The sequence below is a fragment of the Chondrus crispus genome, genomic scaffold (genome assembly GCF_000350225.1).
Source record: "Chondrus crispus Stackhouse genomic scaffold, scaffold_44, whole genome shotgun sequence".
NCBI lineage: Eukaryota > Rhodophyta > Florideophyceae > Gigartinales > Gigartinaceae > Chondrus > Chondrus crispus.
This window is the reverse complement of record NW_005179353.1, coordinates 377,295-398,718: the sequence shown is the minus strand read 5'-3', so window position 1 is coordinate 398,718 and position 21,424 is coordinate 377,295. Positions and strand designations below refer to the sequence as shown.

The 21,424-nt window shown below is 49.5% G+C and overlaps 2 protein-coding genes; one reads left to right on the top strand and one right to left on the bottom strand.

Annotated features, from left to right (window-relative positions):
- The first annotated feature begins 10,394 nt into the window (after nt 1-10,394).
- On the top strand, nt 10,395-11,948 carry CHC_T00006520001 (hypothetical protein). XM_005718973.1 is given in 2 exon segments: nt 10,395-10,802; nt 10,803-11,948. The coding sequence occupies 1 exon segment, from the start codon at nt 10,395-10,397 to the stop codon at nt 10,800-10,802; it is 408 nt and encodes a 135-aa protein (XP_005719030.1). The 3' UTR covers nt 10,803-11,948.
- A 1,317-nt stretch (nt 11,949-13,265) lies between these two features.
- On the bottom strand, nt 13,266-13,607 carry CHC_T00006519001 (hypothetical protein). Its single transcript, XM_005718972.1, has one exon. It carries the CDS (start codon nt 13,605-13,607, stop codon nt 13,266-13,268), a length of 342 nt encoding a protein of 113 aa, XP_005719029.1.
- Between the last annotated feature and the right edge of the window lie 7,817 nt (nt 13,608-21,424).

Here is a 21,424-nt window from a genome sequence, read left to right as displayed (position 1 = left end):
AGACGTTCAACAAATTCCAACTCGATTTTGTTTTAATGTTGACCCGATCCGGGACACAGCTTCCTGGACACGATACGTCTCGCACGAAGGACCGCCTCAAAGTGGTCGAAGCTGTGGACGAAAAAGAATCTTTCTCAGTGTATGGCACAAGAGAAGGGGAGGTGTAGGAGACGTCATCGCCGCGAATGCAACGAAATTGCCATCGCTCTTTGACCTAGGGAAGTGAATTAAGGAGATGAATTTTTTTTGGAGGTCATTTCCCCTGAAATAGGTCAGGGACTTGGTTGGCGACAGAGAAATAATTTTGTTTGCGAAGGAGACCAATATTCGCCGAGTATTTCAGATTGTTATTTGCAGATGCCAAGTAAGGGGCGGTCGCAGACTAAGGAAAAGCGGGAAGCAACTACGTGGATGATTACCCCGCCGCGCTTTAGGATGAGATCCTTATAGGATTCCAAATTGGGATATCCCAGTTGTGGGTCCTTCGAAATTGAGGACAAGTCATGGAGGTGCTGACGTCCTTCGTAGAGCGTTGTTACGCAGCCTGCGCTAACACGTTATGGAAGGCGCCAGGAGGGGAAAAGATGGACGGACAACAGTAAGTGTGGCGTTCCCCGAGGGAAAGCCGAGCTCGCAGCACGGTACAGAAACAATGATGAAGTGCTGAGGGTAAGGGACAACGCACGGCGAAAGAGAGACAGAAGAACGCGCAACAGAGAAGTCTCGCGGTCGCCTGCTGATTGGGAGACTCGACTCGACGAGGTCTCGCGCAGACAAAATGGGGAGAGGTGATCAGGATCGCGGCCCGTGAGGATGCTGCGATACTGTGGCATGGGCGAAAGAGAGGAAGAAGTCGGTACCTCGGAGTACTCGACTCGGCGCGAACCAGGAGGAAGAGGACGAAAATTGAAGGAAAATTAAAGAGAAGGTACTGAGGAAAAGAGAAAAAAGGGGGGAACGAAGAGGGTGCAACCGCCGTGACGGGGGCGCATCATGAAAGCAACAAAAAAGAGGAGGAAAAGGAAAATGAGGAGAAGGATGACGTGCGTGATGGATAAAGAGGAGGAGAAGTGCAACAAGAGGAGGAAGTTGATAAGAGAAGGAAATGCAATTAATTTTCGGTGGAACGAAGGGAAGTGTCGACGATGAGTCGACACTCTCAGAGGACAATGATCCGAACATGGATCGGCAGGGCGCTACCATCGGCAATGGGTCAATGGGACGATTTACCCAAGGATTTTTCTCTTTGGAAGTGAGGCGAAAAGTCGCGCCAGTAAGCGCAGGTCAACAAGGGACGCTCCTCGAAGAGCCCCCTCGTTTATTCCGTGAGCACGGAGCAATGTGCGATAGACGCTGGCGGCGCCGTCCTTCTTTTTGATAACATCTGGAGAGGACGGGGAGGTCGAACCTCCCCTGGTCGATTGGACTGCGTCGATGATTGGTGACAAGGGGGCGGCAACTGGAACAGCCGCAGGAGAAGGGGGACGAGCCGGGACGTGCACAGGGGAAGACGGTGCAGGAGGAGCCAAGGGGGTAAGGGACGAAGAATTTCCCTTCCTTTCTGGGGCTGCGCGCACGGACAGACTTTCAGTCCGGCTAGCTGACGAGGGGACTTTTCTCGTCTCTGATAGAGGTTGACACCTGGCCACTGGAGGTGAATGGGACCGCAAAGGGGATTTGACCTCCTCACACTCAGGGGCTCTCGTCGCCCTTATCGAAGCATTCACGGGAGGAGTGCGGTCGGCCGGATCGACAGGAAGTGAAGTCGGTGAGACCGGTAACACAGGGCGAGAACGCAAAGGCTCTCTGGGGCAGAGGTCGCGCTCGCGGGGATCCGCAAGGAAGACGGGCATTTCAACCGGAACGGGCGTCTGACTCCCATACTGCCGACTCAGACGCGCCTCGTTGCAAGAACATTGCGATCCCGTCCAGGGGTTAAACCACGCGTAGTCCCCCGCACCACGATGAGCACGACCAGGAGAGAAGGAGGGGCGTTGCCGGACGAAGGAACGAGAGGAATTTTGACGCGGTATCAAGTCCCAATCGACCTCCTCTATTTTATCGAGGAGAGAATGCAGTTCGGTGTCTGCATCAGCACCGCCTAGGGGAACCGAATAATCGAGGGGTCGCATAAGGCTGATGAGCTGGGGAGGCAAGTACCACAGCCTCCAGCAGTCGTAGGTCTCCCACAGGAGGGTCACTGCCACTTTGGTACACCACTCTGAGAGAAAGACTACCCAAAGGCCGTGTCGAGGATCACACAGGAAGGTCAGATTTATGATAAATTTAATAAAAGCAATGATGTTGCTATTTTTGGGGCCAAAAAATGCTGGATTTTTGCCAGCAATGAACGGTGGCTCGTGGGTCATTGGTTCGCGGGCAGCCATATTTTGCCAGCTTTTTTGGCCGTTCCCATTCAGCACGGGGATGAGGGGCGTTTCTGGTTCCGGCCAGTGACTGGACCAGAATTTTTGCTGGAGTAGCATAGTTGTAACGGAAATGTTTTTTTGATACCTCGATGTAGCAAAGTGATGTGCTATTCTGCTGCCTACTAAACCAGCGCTTGCCCGTGATGTCCTTAACCTTCAAGTGCTCGTACCAGAATAAGCTCATGCCTAACCCGCGCTAGTACCAGAGGCGTTCATCGACCTTTTCACGTTTTCTCAACTGATTGAGTCCTCTCGCCATCATTTTTCCTTTGCTTCCCGACTTTGCGCATCCTGTGTTCCTACTGAGGCTCAATGACGCCGCGAAAAAGGTCTGGGAAGAAGGCAGGGCGTGCTCATTCGCGTTCTGCAGCCATGAAACCCGCTGCTTCAGGCAATCAGCGAGGCCGCTTGTCTCAGCAGAAGGGACCTCTGACATCTCGGAAGTCTAACAGCCAAGCGCCTGGGGTTCAGGTCCCCGCGGAACGCCGGTCATCTCCTCGTGTTGCGGCCGAAGCTACTCCCGCAGCGGCTGGGCAGGAATCCCGGCGGGTTTCAAGCAATACAGTCAGGACACCCCAAGGCAGTCCGCCATCTCACACGTGCTCGCTTCCCGTTCGAAGTCAGGGAAGTGGTCCGTCTGATGCAGCACCTCCGCGTGCGGGCAAGCGCAAGCGCGCCATCGGTTCGTCTCCGGGTGAAGACTTTTCCCTTTTGTTCGGGGATGGAGATCATGGCGAGGAAGATGAACACACAGAACCCAAACGGGCGAACCGTCAGTTGCTCGAGCTCCATGGACGCGAGCCAGAGGAGTACGTAGACGAGAGTGTGCAGGCTAGTGCAGCAGAGATGGACGGGGTCGCCGAAACTCAAGATGTGGAAGACGTCGTCGTTCCCACGCGTCGTGAGTGCATGGCAGGTTCCTTGCCGAGTCAGCCCCGGGGTCCCCATTTGGCTCGAGCACTTGGGGAAGACTCTAACCACGGAGTACTTCGAGTCATGCGGGAACTGCATGCTGGTTTGGAGAAGCAGCTCGCCATTGAAAAAAAGGAAATTCTGGGTGCAATCAAGGCTGTATCTTCTCGTGTCTCAACCTTAGAGCGGACGTTATCACGCTGCCAGGACGCCGTCAACATTGTTCTTCTGAATTCCGCCCTGCCGAAGACAGGAAAAGCAGCCGAGAAGGCCTCTTTAAACGACCTCCTTAGGCCTATGGAGGACATCTTCGCAGGGAAATTCATGTGCATTATCTTCACAAGAGCGTTGATAAATTGCACCATGAGAGTTCTTCCTCAGAGAAAGGAAGCGAGTGAATCCTTAGAGGGTGTGAGTCGTGACACACAATTTTCCAAGCTTCAATTGGACGTCAATAGTTCCGAAGTGTTGGGGTTCGGACTTTTACTTGTCGAGGTCCTTTTGTGGAAAAGGGACCCAAGCGAGGAGAAAACCGAGGAGCTGCTGGGTACGAAGCAAGCTCGTCAGTATGTGGTCCTGCGAAAGGCTTGGGGAAAGAGCTTGATTGCAAATGCAATGAACAATCCGAGTATTGGGACGAAGTCACTCGAAATGGTACATCCGAACATCCGCGGGAAGCTGAAGACCGCTGAGAAACCTTTTTGGCTGAGGCCGGGCTACATAACAATGATCACAGTCGAGTCTTTCTTCAACGAAGAATTTGCTTCAACGGCCATCAAGAAGGCCCGGCGTGTGGCTCGGCGTCGAAGCGATAAGATGGGGGAAGATGAGCCAATTGGATTCATCAAGGACGAAGACATTAGGGTTGAGATCGTTCGCCGCGTTGTCAAGATAGGTAATCAGTTTCTGAACAAGTCCAGGGAGCTTGGGCGGAAATCCTTCTTTCAAAACTTCTCATATGTTTTCCAAAGTCAAGTGGGAGTCTCATTCCAGTATGAGAATCCACCCCGCCCGCACATGAACCTCCAAGATATCCCAGACGGAACCTGTCGTACTGCTATGAAGTCGGTCGCTGAGGTGAACCCCCTGAATTTGATAGCATGGAAGAAGCTGATTTCTGAAAGCGATCCCTTCATATTTATCACTACGTATGACGTTGAGACGAAAGACAAGGATGGAAGGAAGGAGACTCGAAAAATTGTTATCCGACTCAATGCCATGCACGTCGCCTTGAAGTTCTTGGTGGCTTTTACCAGGTGTGGCAGTGATGAAGACCTCTATTCAATATCCAAGGAATCCTTTCGTGTGATTTACATGACTGCTGTCCTGTTTCGGGAGATCATGCTGATAAAGGTGATCGAGGCGAGGGGTGCATTTTCTCGAAACGAGCAGATATTGCATGAAGTGGATGGCCAGGATCACCACAATGGATCATGGCGGTCGCGACTGAGATCGCTCTACTCAGATCTTTTGACTGAAGGACAGGGAGAAAAGCGGGGTGAGCTTCCACAGCAACTATCCAGTATTTTGAAGGAGAAGCTAGTGATGTCCGTGGATATGTACAACTCCGTGCACGATCCCCCGGTCCGTTCAGGTTCACATCACGAGGATAATGATGATCTGAGCGTGGTGGATGGTGAGGATGAAATCCAGGCGGATCAAGTCGAAGACGATGAGGATGTGGTCATGGTCCACGACTTCGATTTATAAGGGGTCGTATTTGATGTGATAGTGAAACTTCTTAGTTCACCAAAGTGAAAAATGAGTAAAGCGGGAGACTGCTGTAGCATGAATGAATTGAGTTTACCTAAAGAGGCCCAGAACTTTGGCAACAGTGATGAATTGCTTCACATGGGCAGACCCTTTGATAGAGATGAATGGGACATGCACTTGAAGTACTCCTAGTACGTCGCTGCGATTTACATCAGCAAATATAGACTGACAAGGATTGGATTGAAGATTCCATCGCAGGTAGAACGACTCCTTCCGGTCCGATGGTCCGCTGACCACTTTTTCAGCACTCATTACCTTGGAAATGCGTTCTTGGAAGTTAAGCTCTGATAGTCTTATGTCTTCCAGTGGATAGGAGTAGGTCTGCTCTATGGAATCCCAAGTGCAATCCCGACGAAATACAACGTGCCGTTGTTCATCCTCGTCATCCCTTATAACAGCAAGAGAATCTCCAATTTTCATATAGCACGGGTCAAAAAGAGATTCGGTGTTGGGACCGGCCATACAGCCTATCACTCTGGCAGATACATAATTGTCGGTACCTTTTTCCAGCCTTTTTGCGATGATCACGTCTCTGACAACTTGCGGTGATGCTGGTCCGAGTGCTTCTGACAAGTCTAGGAAGCTCCTAAAGTATACACTCGTCTCCTTCACAACTGATTTCCGGCACATATAATCTTCCGGAAGAATAGAAACCTTTGTTCGTAGCTGAGCTTTGACTCTTTCGGATATAGAATCAAACTGGAGCAATGTGCAGTCTGCTCGCGCCTTAAATGAGTCTTGTACAAACCACTTCGTCCCACGGGTTATTTCAACTGGGGTAGGACGTGTCGGTGTCTTGAGTAACCAATGCTCTAGACGCAACGAAATAAACTTAAGAGGAATATTGGAGCCTGCATCAGAAATGAGGAGCGGATTCTGAGTCCATAGTGCAGTCGTAATCGAGGATTGCTGTCCTTTCACCACTTCCTCAAGATACTGAAGGCGTCTGGAAAGAGCATTTAGCTCACGTGTATCTTTGATTGTATTCTGGTCAAGTGAGACAGTCGTCGTGTGGTTAACCTTCTTGCATTTTTCTACCATGGCACTACCTGGAGCATAGTCCATATCATCTGCATCCATCGATGCGCTTGCCACGTCTGAGCTTGCGCTGTTATCCAATCGCACGGATGTATCTTTGAGTCTCCAGCTAAACTTTTGTCCATCTTGTACAAACTCGTTTCCCTCCTTGAAAGTAACCTTGCTTTTACATGCCCTGAATCCAAACGCTGCCTTGTATTGAATGGTCCCTTTGAGCACCTCTCGACGATCATCATGAAGATAGTTGAGACTAATGACTGTTGCTGGGAACCATGCCTTGCTTTCTTCTTCATTCTCCAAGGTATAGTAGACCTCTATATCACTCCCGAATTGGAGGCCATTGAAAAGATCTGATACCATTATCAACTGGTGGATGGTATCGTCCTCTGTTAATTTCCCTTGGAAAGTGATACTTGAGAAATTTGTTTGAAATATATACCGAAGAGTAAAGAGTTGGGGGTAACCATTGGAACGTAGTCAGTATATAGACATATGTGTTTTTTGTGAAATCGATATTTTTGTAACGGTCACATTTAAAGATGCACGGCTCTGTGCAGCATCTAAATACCATGGGACTTAGACGTGCAAGTGAACAGCTGGGTATGGGCTCCAAAGGTACCGACATCATCCAGTCCGGATTGCTTTGAAAGTCAGTCATGTGTCATTGAATTACTGTTCTTTTAATCATAGTTGCTTTAGATTTAATTGTGCAATGAAGATAGAAGTGTCACTACAGAGTGATGATGATACTGTTCTCGCTATTGAAAGTATGAATTACCCAGTACCTACTCTTGGATGTCGTCCTCATCAGTGCCCTTCCTCTGTGAATCACTGTCACCACTAGAATCACTTGAGCGGTAATCAGAAGAAGAGTTCGGGACCGTTTAGAATTAGGCCTCAAGCCAGATTTTACACACGGTAACGTACGGACCCTACGTGTCCGTACCGGTCTTTATATCAAGGAGGGAGAAAACTCACCCTCAGAATGGGTGACCGTGGAATAAGGCCAGGCACGGTGTGTACAAGTGGTGCTAGTGAACCCTACAGACGCCGAAAAAAGAAACGAATATCAAATCATTGCATTAGTCATATGAAACTGCAGTACGTAAACGAACTTTATTGCGTTTGAGGACTACAAGTGAGCACGAATATTCGTCAGAATCCTCCCGCCTGGTGAACGCGCTCGAGCAACACAAGCTTGCGATATACATTATAATGCCCTAGAATCCCGTCCTAAGGATGCGGGGCGCAGAGGCACGGTTGTTGTAATGATGGTAATTCCGGTCCAGATGGAAAATGGCGTTAGCTGAACTTCATGCCACAGCGCGTTGCGCATGACTTTTCATTTTTCGGGCTGACGTTGGAAAGGGTGGGGATATTGAGAAAGCAATGAGTCGGCTGCCTGGAGCCCGCGATTACCTTGGTTTAAAAATAGCCCGAAGATTGCGTACGCTTAATGATGGCACCTCCGCATATGCACGTTCTGGGGAAGGCCGGGGTTGGGTTTCGGCTCGGCGTTCTCGACGGCCGCTGGTTTCTAAAAGGGAGAAAATGTCCGAATACTTCCTGCGTCGCGCGACACAGTCCTTGCTGTATAAATTTGCATCGGATTTAAAGGCAATGTTTACGTATTTGAACCGGATGCGTCCTGATATCAGTGGCAACTGATCACGGGCCGGCGAAGAATGCCGTCCGACATAGTCATTGCTGTAAAAATTTGCAATATTTGGGGTGCAAATTTTGAGATTTGGGAGCTGTGATCAGTCGCCACTGATCGCAGGCCGGCGAGGGGTGCCGTCCGTCACCGTCCTTGATGTAAAATTTGCAAAATTTGGATGGTATTGAATTGTGATTATACTTTGGTGGGAAATGATACCTAGTGTCGTACGGCACCCCTGTCAGGCATGTGATCAGCGGCGGCTGATCACACGACGCCAACGGAGAGTTAGAACTAATTAAAATACGTAAATAATGCATTTGCACAGGATACAGAAAGTACAGCAGGAACACGTATACGTTTGTTCAAAAATGATGCAAATATGCAGCAGGGTCATGAAGACAACTGTGTTTTGAGAAGTACGCAAATTTTTTACAGCAATGACGGTGTCGTACGACACCCTTGCCGGCCTGTGATCAGTGGCCACTGATCACAGCTCCCATCCTGCAAAATTTGCCACCAAATTTTGCAAATTTTATACAGCAATGACGATGTCGTACGACACCCCCTGCCGGCCTGTGATCAGTGGCCACTGATCACAGCTCCCCACTGATCACAGGTCCTAACTCTCAAAATTTGCATCAATATTTTGCAATTTTATACAGCAATGACGGTGTAGTGCGACACCCCCCCGCCGGCCTGTGATCAGTGGCCACTGATCACAGGACGCAACCCACCTCACAACCACCTTTTTCAACGTCCACCTCTCATAGACAAACAAGTATTTATAAGTGCCGACAATTCGTGTCCGCCCCAGTCACTGAAAAAGCGTCGCTTTCGTACGACAACAACGCACCTTCACGAATACTGCAGAGAAAATGGGACTACAATATAGAGTATAGGGAAGGAAACCCCAAAAATCTTTTTAAAGACACTTGTTTACATAAACAGATAGAGGGAAGAGGAGATGCAGCCAGAGAGGCGGAGAGGGAGGGATAGAGAGAGAGAGGGATACAAGGAAGAGAGATGGACACAAATATAGAGAGATGGACACACACATAGATAGATGGTCACCATAAAGAATTGGATAAACATATAGAGAGATGGGTATAAACATAGAGAGAGACAGAGACAGAGACAGACAGAGAGATACAGAGGGAGAGACAGAGCGGTTTATCCAACCATTTGTGCAATCGGTGGTATGCACTCCATTTATTGTCCAGCTAGGCATTATGGAATTCTAAAGGAGGTGATGGTTACTTAGTCAATATCGTGCCACCGTTAATTTTCTCAAACAATTAGACCAATGGCAGTAGGATGACTAATTCTACTTTAGTGGTCCTTGTCTACTTTACGAGCGGTCCTGGGCGAGTAAGGTGATTCCTTACCGTCTCAGGTGCACCTTGTCAATAAACAAACACTTTCATATGTGATCTTCGTGATCCCCTCACACAACTCACACAAAGCCATCACAAAATGCACACTGCCATCACAAAATGCACATTATCAGTGTGAGAGTTTTTATTTCAAGGTTGACGTTTGAGAGTTTTGAGATGCGTCTCACAAAACCGTCACAAAAGATTCACGAAAATGTGTGATGTTTGAGACGATTTTTGTCATGATCACAAAACGTTCTCAAAAAGTGCTACAATTCAACAAATATTCACAAACCATGTGTGACGAATAAGAAGATGGCGTGAGACGAATGAGATGAAGGCGGCGAAAAGAGCAAAACTCTCACAAATCGTCACACAAATCGTCTCACTTTTTGTGACGCCCTAAATCGTCACAAAACGGAGCACAGGGATATAGTGCCATCCCCCCAATAGTGCTATAGCTAAAGGTATGTCACGCTATAGAACTATATCGTAGGAGGCACTGTATACGATTCCGTATCATAATCGGCCAATCATCATCCACCAGCTTCTCGCACGTGTAAAACATTGCGTTTTGGTCACCACGTGTATTACATTGCATTTTGGTCGCCACGTGTAAAACATTGCATATCGATCAACACGTGTAATACATTGCATTTGGGTCCACACGTGTGATGTGTTTGTCGCGCGACAAGATCTACAAAAGCTGTATGGGTGGCTACCCATACTAGAATCAACCTCTAAAAAATTAACAAAAATTAATCTAGTTCCAGTATGGCTGGCCAGCCATACAGCTTTTGTAAATCTTGTCGCGCGACAGCCATTATATGTTACAGGGTGGTTGCTCAATAGTGCCTACTTTAGTAGTGCTTCCCTCTATATAGTGCTAATTATTTAGTTGTGTTATACAGGCTTTGTTGTGTTTGTGTTAGCAGTGTGCTTTGTCCCGAAATATATGTATTTGAGCCTCCTTTATATAGTGCCATCCCCCCAATAGTGCCATAGCTAGAGGTGCTTGTCATTCTTGACATTGTGAGCGCGAAAGACGCGAGGAAAGTATATTGAGGGGTGCTGTTGCGGCAATTCTGCCGCGGGGCACCGAGCGACCTGTAATGACGGGAATCCACCCGTATTCTTTTACTCCTCACAAGTCTGCTGCCTCCCCCTTCCTATCTTCGGGGATGGCTTCTTAAGTACACGTTCCCCGGGATGAGTCGGCTATCCCCAACCCTCCCTCCCGTAATTTCCCCTTCGATCCAGCTTCCCCTTGCCCCACCGGTAGCCACCCCCTCGTGCCATTTTCCCTTCGCGCCCTCGGCCGGCGACCTGCGCGGTCTTTCTGCCCCAGCCCGAGCCCCGTGCGGCCTATGGTTTCCCTTCGTCTCCCCGGTGGCTGGCACCCCCAATTCCCCGCGCGTGCTGTCTCGCCCCCTCCTTCCCGCCTTTCGCTTGCCCGTCCTTCGGCGGTATACGGATGCGCTCCGCCCCGTGGTACGCGTGTCCAGCCGCCACCTGGCAACCGAATGCCTCGTAACACTGCTTGAGACACACAGCAATCTCACAAAACTGGGCTTCGTCTCGTTGAAAAATTACGGAAGATGGTTGGTGTGGCATTGAAATTGAATTTTTTCATTCTTTTGAGATTGACCGGTGTTTTGAGTAATCCCACGACCTCAAATTGACCAAGCAAAGTCCCAGGGCACACATCAGTGCAGATTGCAGCACAAGCAGTTGAGGACACCAAGTACAGCTTTTCGGCTCCAGCTTCAAGTACGTCTTGCCGCCACAATTTTCGATTTCCTGCTTTAGGACGTGCACAGCAGTCAGAAAACAGTCATAGAGGCTTCGTGAGACTGGAGTCTTGAAGCATTCAAGCGTCACCCTAGAAAGGCTGCACTCCAGAATACATTTTGCTTGCTTTGCATCATTCTCACCTCCAATCAATCGTTTTGGGAATAGGCCAGGCTGGTCGCATTAGAAGAATCCCTCCGTGTGTAATCATGGCTTCTCAGAAGACAGCGTTTGAAGTCTCGAGCCCATTGGCGAGACCCATGAATTCACGCATTTCTGTGCAACTCCAAGAGAGCCCGTGCCAAGCACTTCAGAGTCGCAGGACACAGAAGGTCGCAAGGCAGAATATCGATGCAAATGGAAGTGGACAAAAGCAGTAAGCAACGAGATAACTCCAAACCCCGGCAGACTCATATTTCCCCGGAATTGGCAAATCAAGCCATTAATGATGCTATTACATACTCAGGTGGGGACGTTGTGGTTATGGCTAGAACCTGTGCAAGTGGATTTTGTGATGCATTACAACAATGCTATGGTTCAGAAGAAATATCAGATGTGTTTACTGCTTGCGGCTCAGGTTTAAACGGCTTAATTGGATTGCAAGTCGCTGTAGAGCTGCAGAAGAGAGGTTATGCACCAGCGGTCTATGCTGCAGAGCAATCTAAGCATGCTAATTTCCGATCTGTCTGCGATGAAGCCGGAATCGACTTGCACGACTTCATTCCCAGCACGCTAGAGTTTTATTATGACATCGTTGTAGATGCCTTGCTTGGAACTGGCTTTGATGGGGGGGACATTCGACAACAGTACTGGACTGTTTACGAGATGCTAATCTCAACTCGGCTTGCGATTGTGAGCCTTGATGTACCATCTGGCTGGGATCTTTCGACGGGTCCAAGAAAAATTGATGTGACAGCAGATTCGTTTATCAAACCCGAAGTGCTAGTGTCTTTAGAAGCACCAAAGCTTGGATCAAATGTGTTTGCCGGGGGCTACCACTTTATAGCTGGTCGACATCTTCCTCAAAGCTACTTTTGGAAAAGGGAATCTCTGTTCCGGCTTTTCCCGGCGAGGAGTCAAACTGCGTGCTCATGTCAAGTAACCCGTTTCGCTTCGAAGGTGCTAATGGAGAGACATATGGGCGACCTGGACAATTCAATGCCACGCTCTACACGAAAAACCCTACCCGAGAATGGGTCGATATTGACAAGCACGATGACCTGTGGGACGAACTAGACTAGCATTAGAGTGTGCTCAGTGAGTTTAAGAGTGGAAATCATTGTCAAGTGCTATACAGGGACTCTAGCTGCGAAAAAACGCTGTCTACTGGCCAACTTTTTTGCTTAACGCGACGCGCCACATAATGTAATTCGACGTGGCCTGCGTCAGCGCGGAAGCTGTGACTTTTCCGGTTTGTCGCCATACGAACCCACACGCAACACCGGTGACACAGGCGGAGGCCATGTATCGAACGTTTGGCGGGTCATATCCAAGTTTTGATTTCCCTAAGTGTGCAATGCCGAAGGCACCAGACGCGATGAGTAGTGCAGATATGGACCGGTGGCCTAGGCGTTGCTCCAACATATTCTGAATCATACCCCTAAATATAAGCTCCTCGGTAACGCCGTTCATGAATATGCCTAGGAAAGTGGCGGCTTCTTTGGCCGCGTCTAAACGAGGTGGCGTCTTGACGTCAGCAAACCGGGTTAGGGCGGCAAGTGGAACGGTGATGAGATCAGAGGCAGCACCCACAGCTAGCGCTATCAGCACATCGACTGGGGTTACCTTGAAAGTGTAGCCCAAGTCACGAGCGTGGGCCAGCTTTGAAAAGGGCGTAGAATTGTGAAGCAGTTCACGACTGTCAAAGCTGCGGTGAACAAGCCCCAGGCTGTAACCTTTCCAGTCGGTGATATGTCCGATGACAACAGCTTAAATTCCAGTGGAAGCCAGATGCAAAGAACGGTAATCAGGTCGGCCATTTCGGAGCGAAGCGATGAGTGGTCGTCTGGCTTTGTGAGCTGAAGCAGTGACGGGATGAGGATATACGCTATGTAAATTGCCAATATAGGGACTGCGCGGCGGCGACCGTCCATGATGTTGGCTGCACCGGCGAGGCACACTGGAACCAAAACTAATAGCACCGTCCAAGCTGCTTGCCATCCATGTCCAAATTCGTTGACAAATGTCGAAGAAGAGTAAGCCAGGAATAAAAGAGTCCAGCACATCGAGGCTGAGGACTCCAAAGTATGGGCTCGGCCGCCTGGTTCTGGCATTTTTGGAAAGCCGCGGTCAGTCATTGGCTCCATGCTGAAGGATGGAACAAGATTCTACTCGAACAGTGAAGTACAACACGGTTGAAGCTGTTTCAATTGTCTCTGCGGTAGCCGGAAAACGCTCTTGTAGAAAGCAGGGTTGCCTTGAGCACTTTGTCGTTGCTCGCTGCGATTTTTGCGTTTCTAAAAGGTTTACTAGGAAGGTACTGTTGCACGTTGTGCGCAGCGGATGAGGAATCTGGATCAACCATAGTGAGTAATCGGGATTGGCAGTACGAAAACGTGTAGGTGCTGACACTGCAAATTGCGCAGTGTGCGGACACACCGGACGATTGCAGTGCTGTTCATTCCAAGACATGTTTCAATTATGGATCTTGCTTCATGGCTGGACGCAACCGTTCGAGTCAAAAGGGATCGTGGAAGGGACTTGGCAAAGAGGTCTAGACGTCCGTTGGACAAGGGAGGACGCGGTGAACGTGGCAGGTGAGAGGGGTCTGTCAGTTCCTGGCTGGTGGTCGAAGGGACATAGGATGGGGTATTTGAGAAGGATGGAGGGAAGCGGGGGGTGAGCGAAGGAGGAAGGGGGGAAGCGCGCTGGCGTCTGAGTCGTCGCTAGTTTGGCTGTGACTGCTGTTGCGGTTGTTTGCTGATTCCCACCGTGGTCTGTCGTTGAGGCTGCAGCTGTTGGCTTGCAGTACGGCTGTTTTATATTGTGTTTGTTGCTGATCTGCAACTGTTGTTGCGCGTTAGGCTTTGACTACGTGCTGTGTGACTAAATTGGGTTCATCTGTTTTTGTTGATTTATCCATTCGTGTATCTCCTGAGAACCAAGTCTGTCTGATTTGTCCGGAGATCACTGCTCAACATCCTGCGGACTGCGCTTGCAGGTTGTACCTGCAACATTACAATATTGTAAAAGGCGCGCAGCTGCTCGCTGCGGCAGGTGATAGCACAAGGGACGAAAAGGTTCTAAGTGTTGAAGGTCAAGATGGCACCTGGGACGCGTGCCAATCCAGAAAGGGGCGACGAAGCGTCGGATGATCTGAATGTGCCGGAAATTGTGCAAGTTCCGACGTCACCCGATCATGGGCCTTCGCTGAGAGAAGAAGCGGAAGTGACACCGGGAACGTTTGTGAATAATCAAAGCCGGGATGCCTCAACCATGCTGCGAATGGAGCAACTGGAGAGTTCCATGTCACAACTCCTCAAGGCTTTCGAGTATCTCCAAGAGAAGCATGTTAGCGAGGCATGCGCAATTGCCTCTGTGCCACAGTCACAGCATCTTGCCAGCCTTGAGGACGAAGGAGTTGAGGAGGAGCATTTGTCAACATACCAAGCTCCTCAAGGGACTTTTGTCGACAGTGGCCGCCATGCAGCAAGAATGGACCACGCAGCTTCTAGGATGGAAGTAAATGCTTCAAGGCCATTCTCGGGAGATTATGAAATATATCCCACGCATATTGCGTACAAGATCTATCAGAAAGGGTTACAGAGCACTCGATGCAGGAGCATTGGGGACGGATCATTCTTCGTAGCAAAGCGCTGTTGGGATAGATTGGCTGCAGATTTTCCAACCACACAAGCGGGAATGAAAAGGCTGCTGCCGTTGGCATTTGATGGAGATGCCAGATTGGTGTATGAGGAGATTGCCAGCTTCAATTCTGATGTAAGCTGTGAGAGGCTCTGGGAATTGCTTTCCAAGAGGTTATGCAATGAAATTCACCAATCTGCCCTTCGCGATCGATTTTTCGCGATGTACTGGAACGAAAAAATTGAGACATTTGAGAAATATGCATGGCGTCTCCGTTCGGCTTCTCTGTTGCTCCCAGATGTCATAGACGATGGGCTGCTACTTAATCGTCTCAAAAACGGTCTGCCGAATCGCTTGCAGGATCAAGTGAAGCTCGTCTCCGGAACGTTGGATGAGGTGGTATGCAGAGTTGCTACTTTATCTACGGCAAAAGGCAATCGATCGGAGATGGTGCGTGAAGTCCGTGAAAACGGAGGGACAGAGAAAAGCAGAGACGGCATGCTGAGAGAAGACCGCTTCGCGAGCTTCCGATGTCACTACTGTCAGAAACTTGGACACATCTCTCGTGACTGTGAGAAGAAGAAGAGTGACAGAGTAAAACAGGAAAAAGGCAGGGCGGATCAGCAAAGCCCTGCTGGTCCGAGCCCCAAACACAACTAAGGCGACACTCAACTGTAGCAACGGGTAGGAAGAAAGAATGCGTTTGTGCATGCATTGAGCCCGTGCTACAGGAGATTGGCGATGCAGAGGAAGTCTCAGTGCTCGTCAACGTGTCTGGAGAGCGTTTGTGGGTGCCAGTCGACACTGCTGCATTGTCTATTTGGGTGGACCGGGCTTGGTTCATCCAAACGGGAGAAGAAGTGCTCCCATGTGATGAAACAGCAGAAGCTGTTGATGGACATCACCTGGAAGTGGTAGGAAAGGGCGTGTTGAAGTTTGAGCTATGGGAAAGACATTTTGAAGAGGAGGTCAAGGTGCTCCGCCATCTGCCGGACAAGCTTCTGATAGGACGCCGATTCTGGAGAAAAAACAGGCTTCGTCTAGATCTGGCTGCTAATTATGGATCTATTGAAGTTCATAGGACAATATTTGCTGGGCAAATTGGGAAGCTTCATTTGTCTGGCACGCCCGAAGCAGTATGTAGAGTGATGTAAGGGGCAAGTGTTGACCGGTATCTAAAGGTTGAAGCGGACTACTCTGAATTCTCATCAGATCCTCATATGAGGGGAAAACTCCATGAGTTGTTGTGGTCAAGGCGTGAGATCTTCAAAGGTCTTGGCAGAATCAAGGGAGTAAACCATGAAATAGTTCTGAAAGAAAATGCAAAACCCATTTGTCAGCCTTTGCGTAGACGCTCTCCAAAGGAGCAAGATGTCGAACGGGAAGCAATGCAGCGTCTCATCGAGCTTGGTGTGCTCGAACCCAGTACTTCCCCATGGGCATCTAACAATGTCTTTGTTAGAAAGAAAGATGGAAGTATTCGTGTCACCTCAGACTTCAGGGCTCTGAATGACGCAACTGTTACAGACTCATACCCAATGGAGGACATGAGACAGGTCCTGGACTGGTTGGGCAGCAAAAAGGTTTTGTCCACGTTCGATCTCAAAGATGCCTTCTACCAAGTCGAACTGGAGGATCACTCGAAACCACTGACAGCCATTCGGACCGTGGTTGGATTACTACAGTACACGCGTCTGCCTCAGGGGATGAAGAACTCCTCTGTGACGTTGCAACGAATCATCAATATCGTTCTTGGGGATCGAAAAGGGCAAGATGTTTTTGCATTCATGGATGATACTAGCGTTGGAACCGAAACCGAGGAAGAGCATTTATCGTCCCCAGAGTCCCTACTTGACACTTTGCTACAGGCGGGAGTGAGGCTTAAGCTTTCTAAGTGTAGTTTTGGTGTGAGAAGCACAGAAATCCTAGGCCACCGCGTGGACAATGACGGCATTCGACCCTCAGAAGCTCATATCGAGGCAATCGGTCGCCTCGTAGAACCGGCATCAGGGGACGAGTTAATGAGGTTCTTGGGGCTTGTCAATTTCTTCTCTGAATTTGTCGACCACTTTTCAGAGACTGCTGCACCCTTGTACCAAGTGTTAAAAGGTACTGGATTCTCCAAGAAACGGAAGCATGGACAGAAGTTCAAGATACACGACTGGGACGAGCGATGGGGAACAGCCCAGAAAACAGCATGGAAGCTCCTCAAAGGGGCACTTCACAACCCGGACATTCTTGTCGCCCCGAGACGCGGGATGCAAAAAAGGGTTATGACCGACGCAAGTTCATATGGGCTTGGTGGTGTTCTTTTGGAAAAGACTGAGGAAGGGAAATGGAGGCCAGTTTGCTTTACAAGTCGCTTAATGAAGCTGTCCGAGCGGAAGTTCACAGCAACAGAAAAAGAGTGTCTGGCTGTTGTCCATGCCTTGCGCAAATGGCGTCACTATTTGCACGGAGAACGCTTTTTGGTGATCACTGATCATCTGGCTTTGCGTTGGCTGCTCAGCCTGAAAGATCCTAGAGAACGCTTAGCCAGGTGGGTCGTAGATGTACAAGATTTTGACTTTATCGTGGAACATCGCGCCGGAAGAGAACTGGTCGTGCCTGATACACTCAGTAGGGACGCAGTACCGAAACCGCTGTGTCAACGCTGCTACAGTTCGCTTGATGCCCAAACAGTGGAGAAAATCACCCTGAGAGAAGAGGATGCGCGGGTGGAGTCTGCTGTGAGAAGCATGCAAAGGGAGCGTGTGTCAGCAGTGGTGGAGGTGAACGCTTTTGCCACTGGCCCTTCTTTGGAACAACTAAGGAATGCACAGGAAGAGGAATTCGGGTGCTTGAAGAAGGCGGCCGATGGCAGCAGGAGGATGTTCGTAGACGATGACGGCTTACTACGCATTGAAACTGGAAGTGACCTGGCCATTGTAGTTCCTCGATCATTTACACAGGACATACTGAAGCTGGTTCATGGATCGAAACTTCACGGTCACTATAAGGTAATGCGGACGATTGCGAAGCTGCGAAAAAAATATTGGTGGAGAAGAATGGTCCCGGATGTCATCAAATTTGTCCAAAACTGTATGCAATGTGCAGTATCCGATGAGGAGCGTCCCCAAAAACGGGCTGCTTTGGAGGTAGTTCATCCAAGGCGCAGATTCGAACAGGTAGCAATCGATGTCCAAACTATCACACCGCGAACAAAGGCAGGTAATGTGAAGATACTAGTCATGATAGACGTCTTCACACGTTTTGTCCGCGCTGTTCCGATCCCGAATGAAAAGGCAGAAACTGTTTCAAAAGTCTTGCTGGACGAGTGGATTGCTGTGTTTGGACCCATGGAGAAGCTTATGTCAGATGGTGGAACGAATCTGGTTAGCAATGTTGTCGAGAATCTAGTAGAAAGGCTAGGAATCGGAAGAATGCGGACGTATCCGTGGCACCCGCAAGCAAACGGAACAGTGGAAAGATGGAATCGCACCGTGGCAAAAGACATTGCCAGCTTCATGACCACTGGTGATAGCGATTGGGATGAGCATGTCGCACTAGCGTGTCTACGTTACAACACAAGCGCTCACACTGCAACGGGAATGACCCCTTTCGAGGCCATGTTTGGAATTCAGGCTTTTGAGGCCTGGAGAGAAATGGACCTCGAAGGAGTGGAAGAGGAATCTGAAGATCTGGCGAGGCGATTGGCAGCTCTGCATAGGACGTTGCTCTCGCGAGGCAGGAACGCTCGTGTGCGTGGCAAGACTCAGTATGACAAGGTGGTGCATGAAACTGTGTTCAGTGTAGGTGATAGAGTGCTGATGTGGTCTACCAAGCTAGGAAAAGATGAAGGGAAAAAGGTAGTTCGACCCTGGACTGGACCGTACGTGGTCAAGCAAAGACTCGGGCGAGTAGGGTATGAGTTGGAATCAGAAGTAGGTGCGAAAAGAGTGCGCGTGCATGTGAACAGACTTCGAAGAATTGGCCCGGAAATAGTGGAGACCGGGGATCCCGAAGACGGAGTATTCCCAGATAACCTGCGCTTGTTCAAGCGCATTTCAGCGTGTGAGACCAGGAAGTGTAAGGATTCAGATGAAGAAGAGCGCTGGTTCAAGGTGAGAATTCATGGACGTCGCTCGGCAACATGGACCAGAGAAGCAGACCTTCCAGAAACTGTCGTCAAACTCTTCGACGCACATATTAGCGAAAAGTTCAATTTGCATGAGGATTCTGTGAACCAATCTGGGAAGCAAGTGGACAAAAGGCATGTTAGCGCTGATGAAGATTGGATTGATCAAGTATTTGATAGCAGTACGGGTTAATTAATCATCTCAGAGCTTTCAAGGCGACCGCAAGTGATTTGACAAAGGACGAATGTTGCACGTTGTGCGCAGCGGATGAGGAATCTGGATCAACCATAGTGAGTAATCGGGATTGGCAGTACGAAAACGTGTAGGTGCTGACACTGCAAATTGCGCAGTGTGCGGACACACCGGTCGATTGCAGTGCTGTTCATTCCAAGACATGTTTCAATTATGGATCTTGCTTCATGGCTGGACGCAACCGTTCGAGTCAAAAGGGATCGTGGAAGGGACTTGGCAAAGAGGTCTAGACGTCCGTTGGACAAGGGAGGACGCGGTGAACGTGGCAGGTGAGAGGGGTCTGTCAGTTCCTGGCTGGTGGTCGAAGGGACATAGGATGGGGTATTTGAGAAGGATGGAGGGAAGCGGGGGGTGAGCGAAGGAGGAAGGGGGGAAGCGCGCTGGCGTCTGAGTCGTCGCTAGTTTGGCTGTGACTGCTGTTGCGGTTGTTTGCTGATTCCCACCGTGGTCTGTCGTTGAGGCTGCAGCTGTTGGCTTGCAGTACGGCTGTTTTATATTGTGTTTGTTGCTGATCTGCAACTGTTGTTGCGCGTTAGGCTTTGACTACGTGCTGTGTGACTAAATTGGGTTCATCTGTTTTTGTTGATTTATCCATTCGTGTATCTCCTGAGGACCAAGTCTGTCTGATTTGTCCGGAGATCACTGCTCAACATCCTGCGGACTGCGCTTGCACGTTGTACCTGCAACATTACAATATTGTAAAAGGCGCGCAGCTGCTCGCTGCGGCAGGTGATAGCACAAGGGACGAAAAGGTTCTAAGTGTTGAAGGTCAAGATGGCACCTGGGACGCGTGCCAATCCAGAAAGGGGCGACGAAGCGTCGGATGATCTGAATGTGGCGGAAATTGTGCAAGTTCCGACGTCACCCGATCATGGGCCTTCGCTGAGAGAAGAAGCGGAAGTGACACCGGGAACGTTTGTGAATAATCAAAGCCGGGATGCCTCAACCATGCTGCGAATGGAGCAACTGGAGAGTTCCATGTCACAACTCCTCAAGGCTTTCGAGTATCTCCAAGAGAAGCATGTTAGCGAGGCATGCGCAATTGCCTCTGTGCCACAGTCACAGCATCTTGCCAGCCTTGAGGACGAAGGAGTTGAGGAGGAGCATTTGTCAACATACCAAGCTCCTCAAGGGACTTTTGTCGACAGTGGCCGCCATGCTGCAAGAATGGACCACGCAGCTTCTAGGATGGAAGTAAATGCTTCAAGGCCATTCTCGGGAGATTATGAAATATATCCCACGCATATTGCGTACAAGATCTATCAGAAAGGGTTACAGAGCACTCGATGCAGGAGCATTGGGGACGGATCATTCTTCGTAGCAAAGCGCTGTTGGGATAGATTGGCTGCAGATTTTCCAACCACACAAGCGGGAATGAAAAGGCTGCTGCCGTTGGCATTTGATGGAGATGCCAGATTGGTGTATGAGGAGATTGCCAGCTTCAATTCTGATGTAAGCTGTGAGAGGCTCTGGGAATTGCTTTCCAAGAGGTTATGCAATGAAATTCACCAATCTGCCCTTCGCGATCGATTTTTCGCGATGTACTGGAACGAAAAAATTGAGACATTTGAGAAATATGCATGGCGTCTCCGTTCGGCTTCTCTGTTGCTCCCAGATGTCATAGACGATGGGCTGCTACTTAATCGTCTCAAAAACGGTCTGCCGAATCGCTTGCAGGATCAAGCGAAGCTCGTCTCCGGAACTTTGGATGAGGTGGTATGCAGAGTTGCTACTTTATCTACGGCAAAAGGCAATCGATCGGAGATGGTGCGTGAAGTCCGTGAAAACGGAGGGACAGAGAAAAGCAGAGACGGCATGCTGAGAGAAGACCGCTTCGCGAGCTTCCGATGTCACTACTGTCAGAAACTTGGACACATCTCTCGTGACTGTGAGAAGAAGAAGAGTGACAGAGCAAAACAGGAAAAAGGCAGAGCGGATCAGCAAAGCCCTGCTGGTCCGAGCCCCAAACACAACTAAGGCGACACTCAACTGTAGCAACGGGTAGGAAGAAAGAATGCGTTTGTGCATGCATTGAGCCCGTGCTACAGGAGATTGGCGATGCAGAGGAAGTCTCAGTGCTCGTCAACGTGTCTGGAGAGCGTTTGTGGGTGCCAGTCGACACTGCTGCATTGTCTATTTGGGTGGACCGGGCTTGGTTCATCCAAACGGGAGAAGAAGTGCTCCCATGTGATGAAACAGCAGAAGCTGTTGATGGACATCACCTGGAAGTGGTAGGAAAGGGCGTGTTGAAGTTTGAGCTATGGGAAAGACATT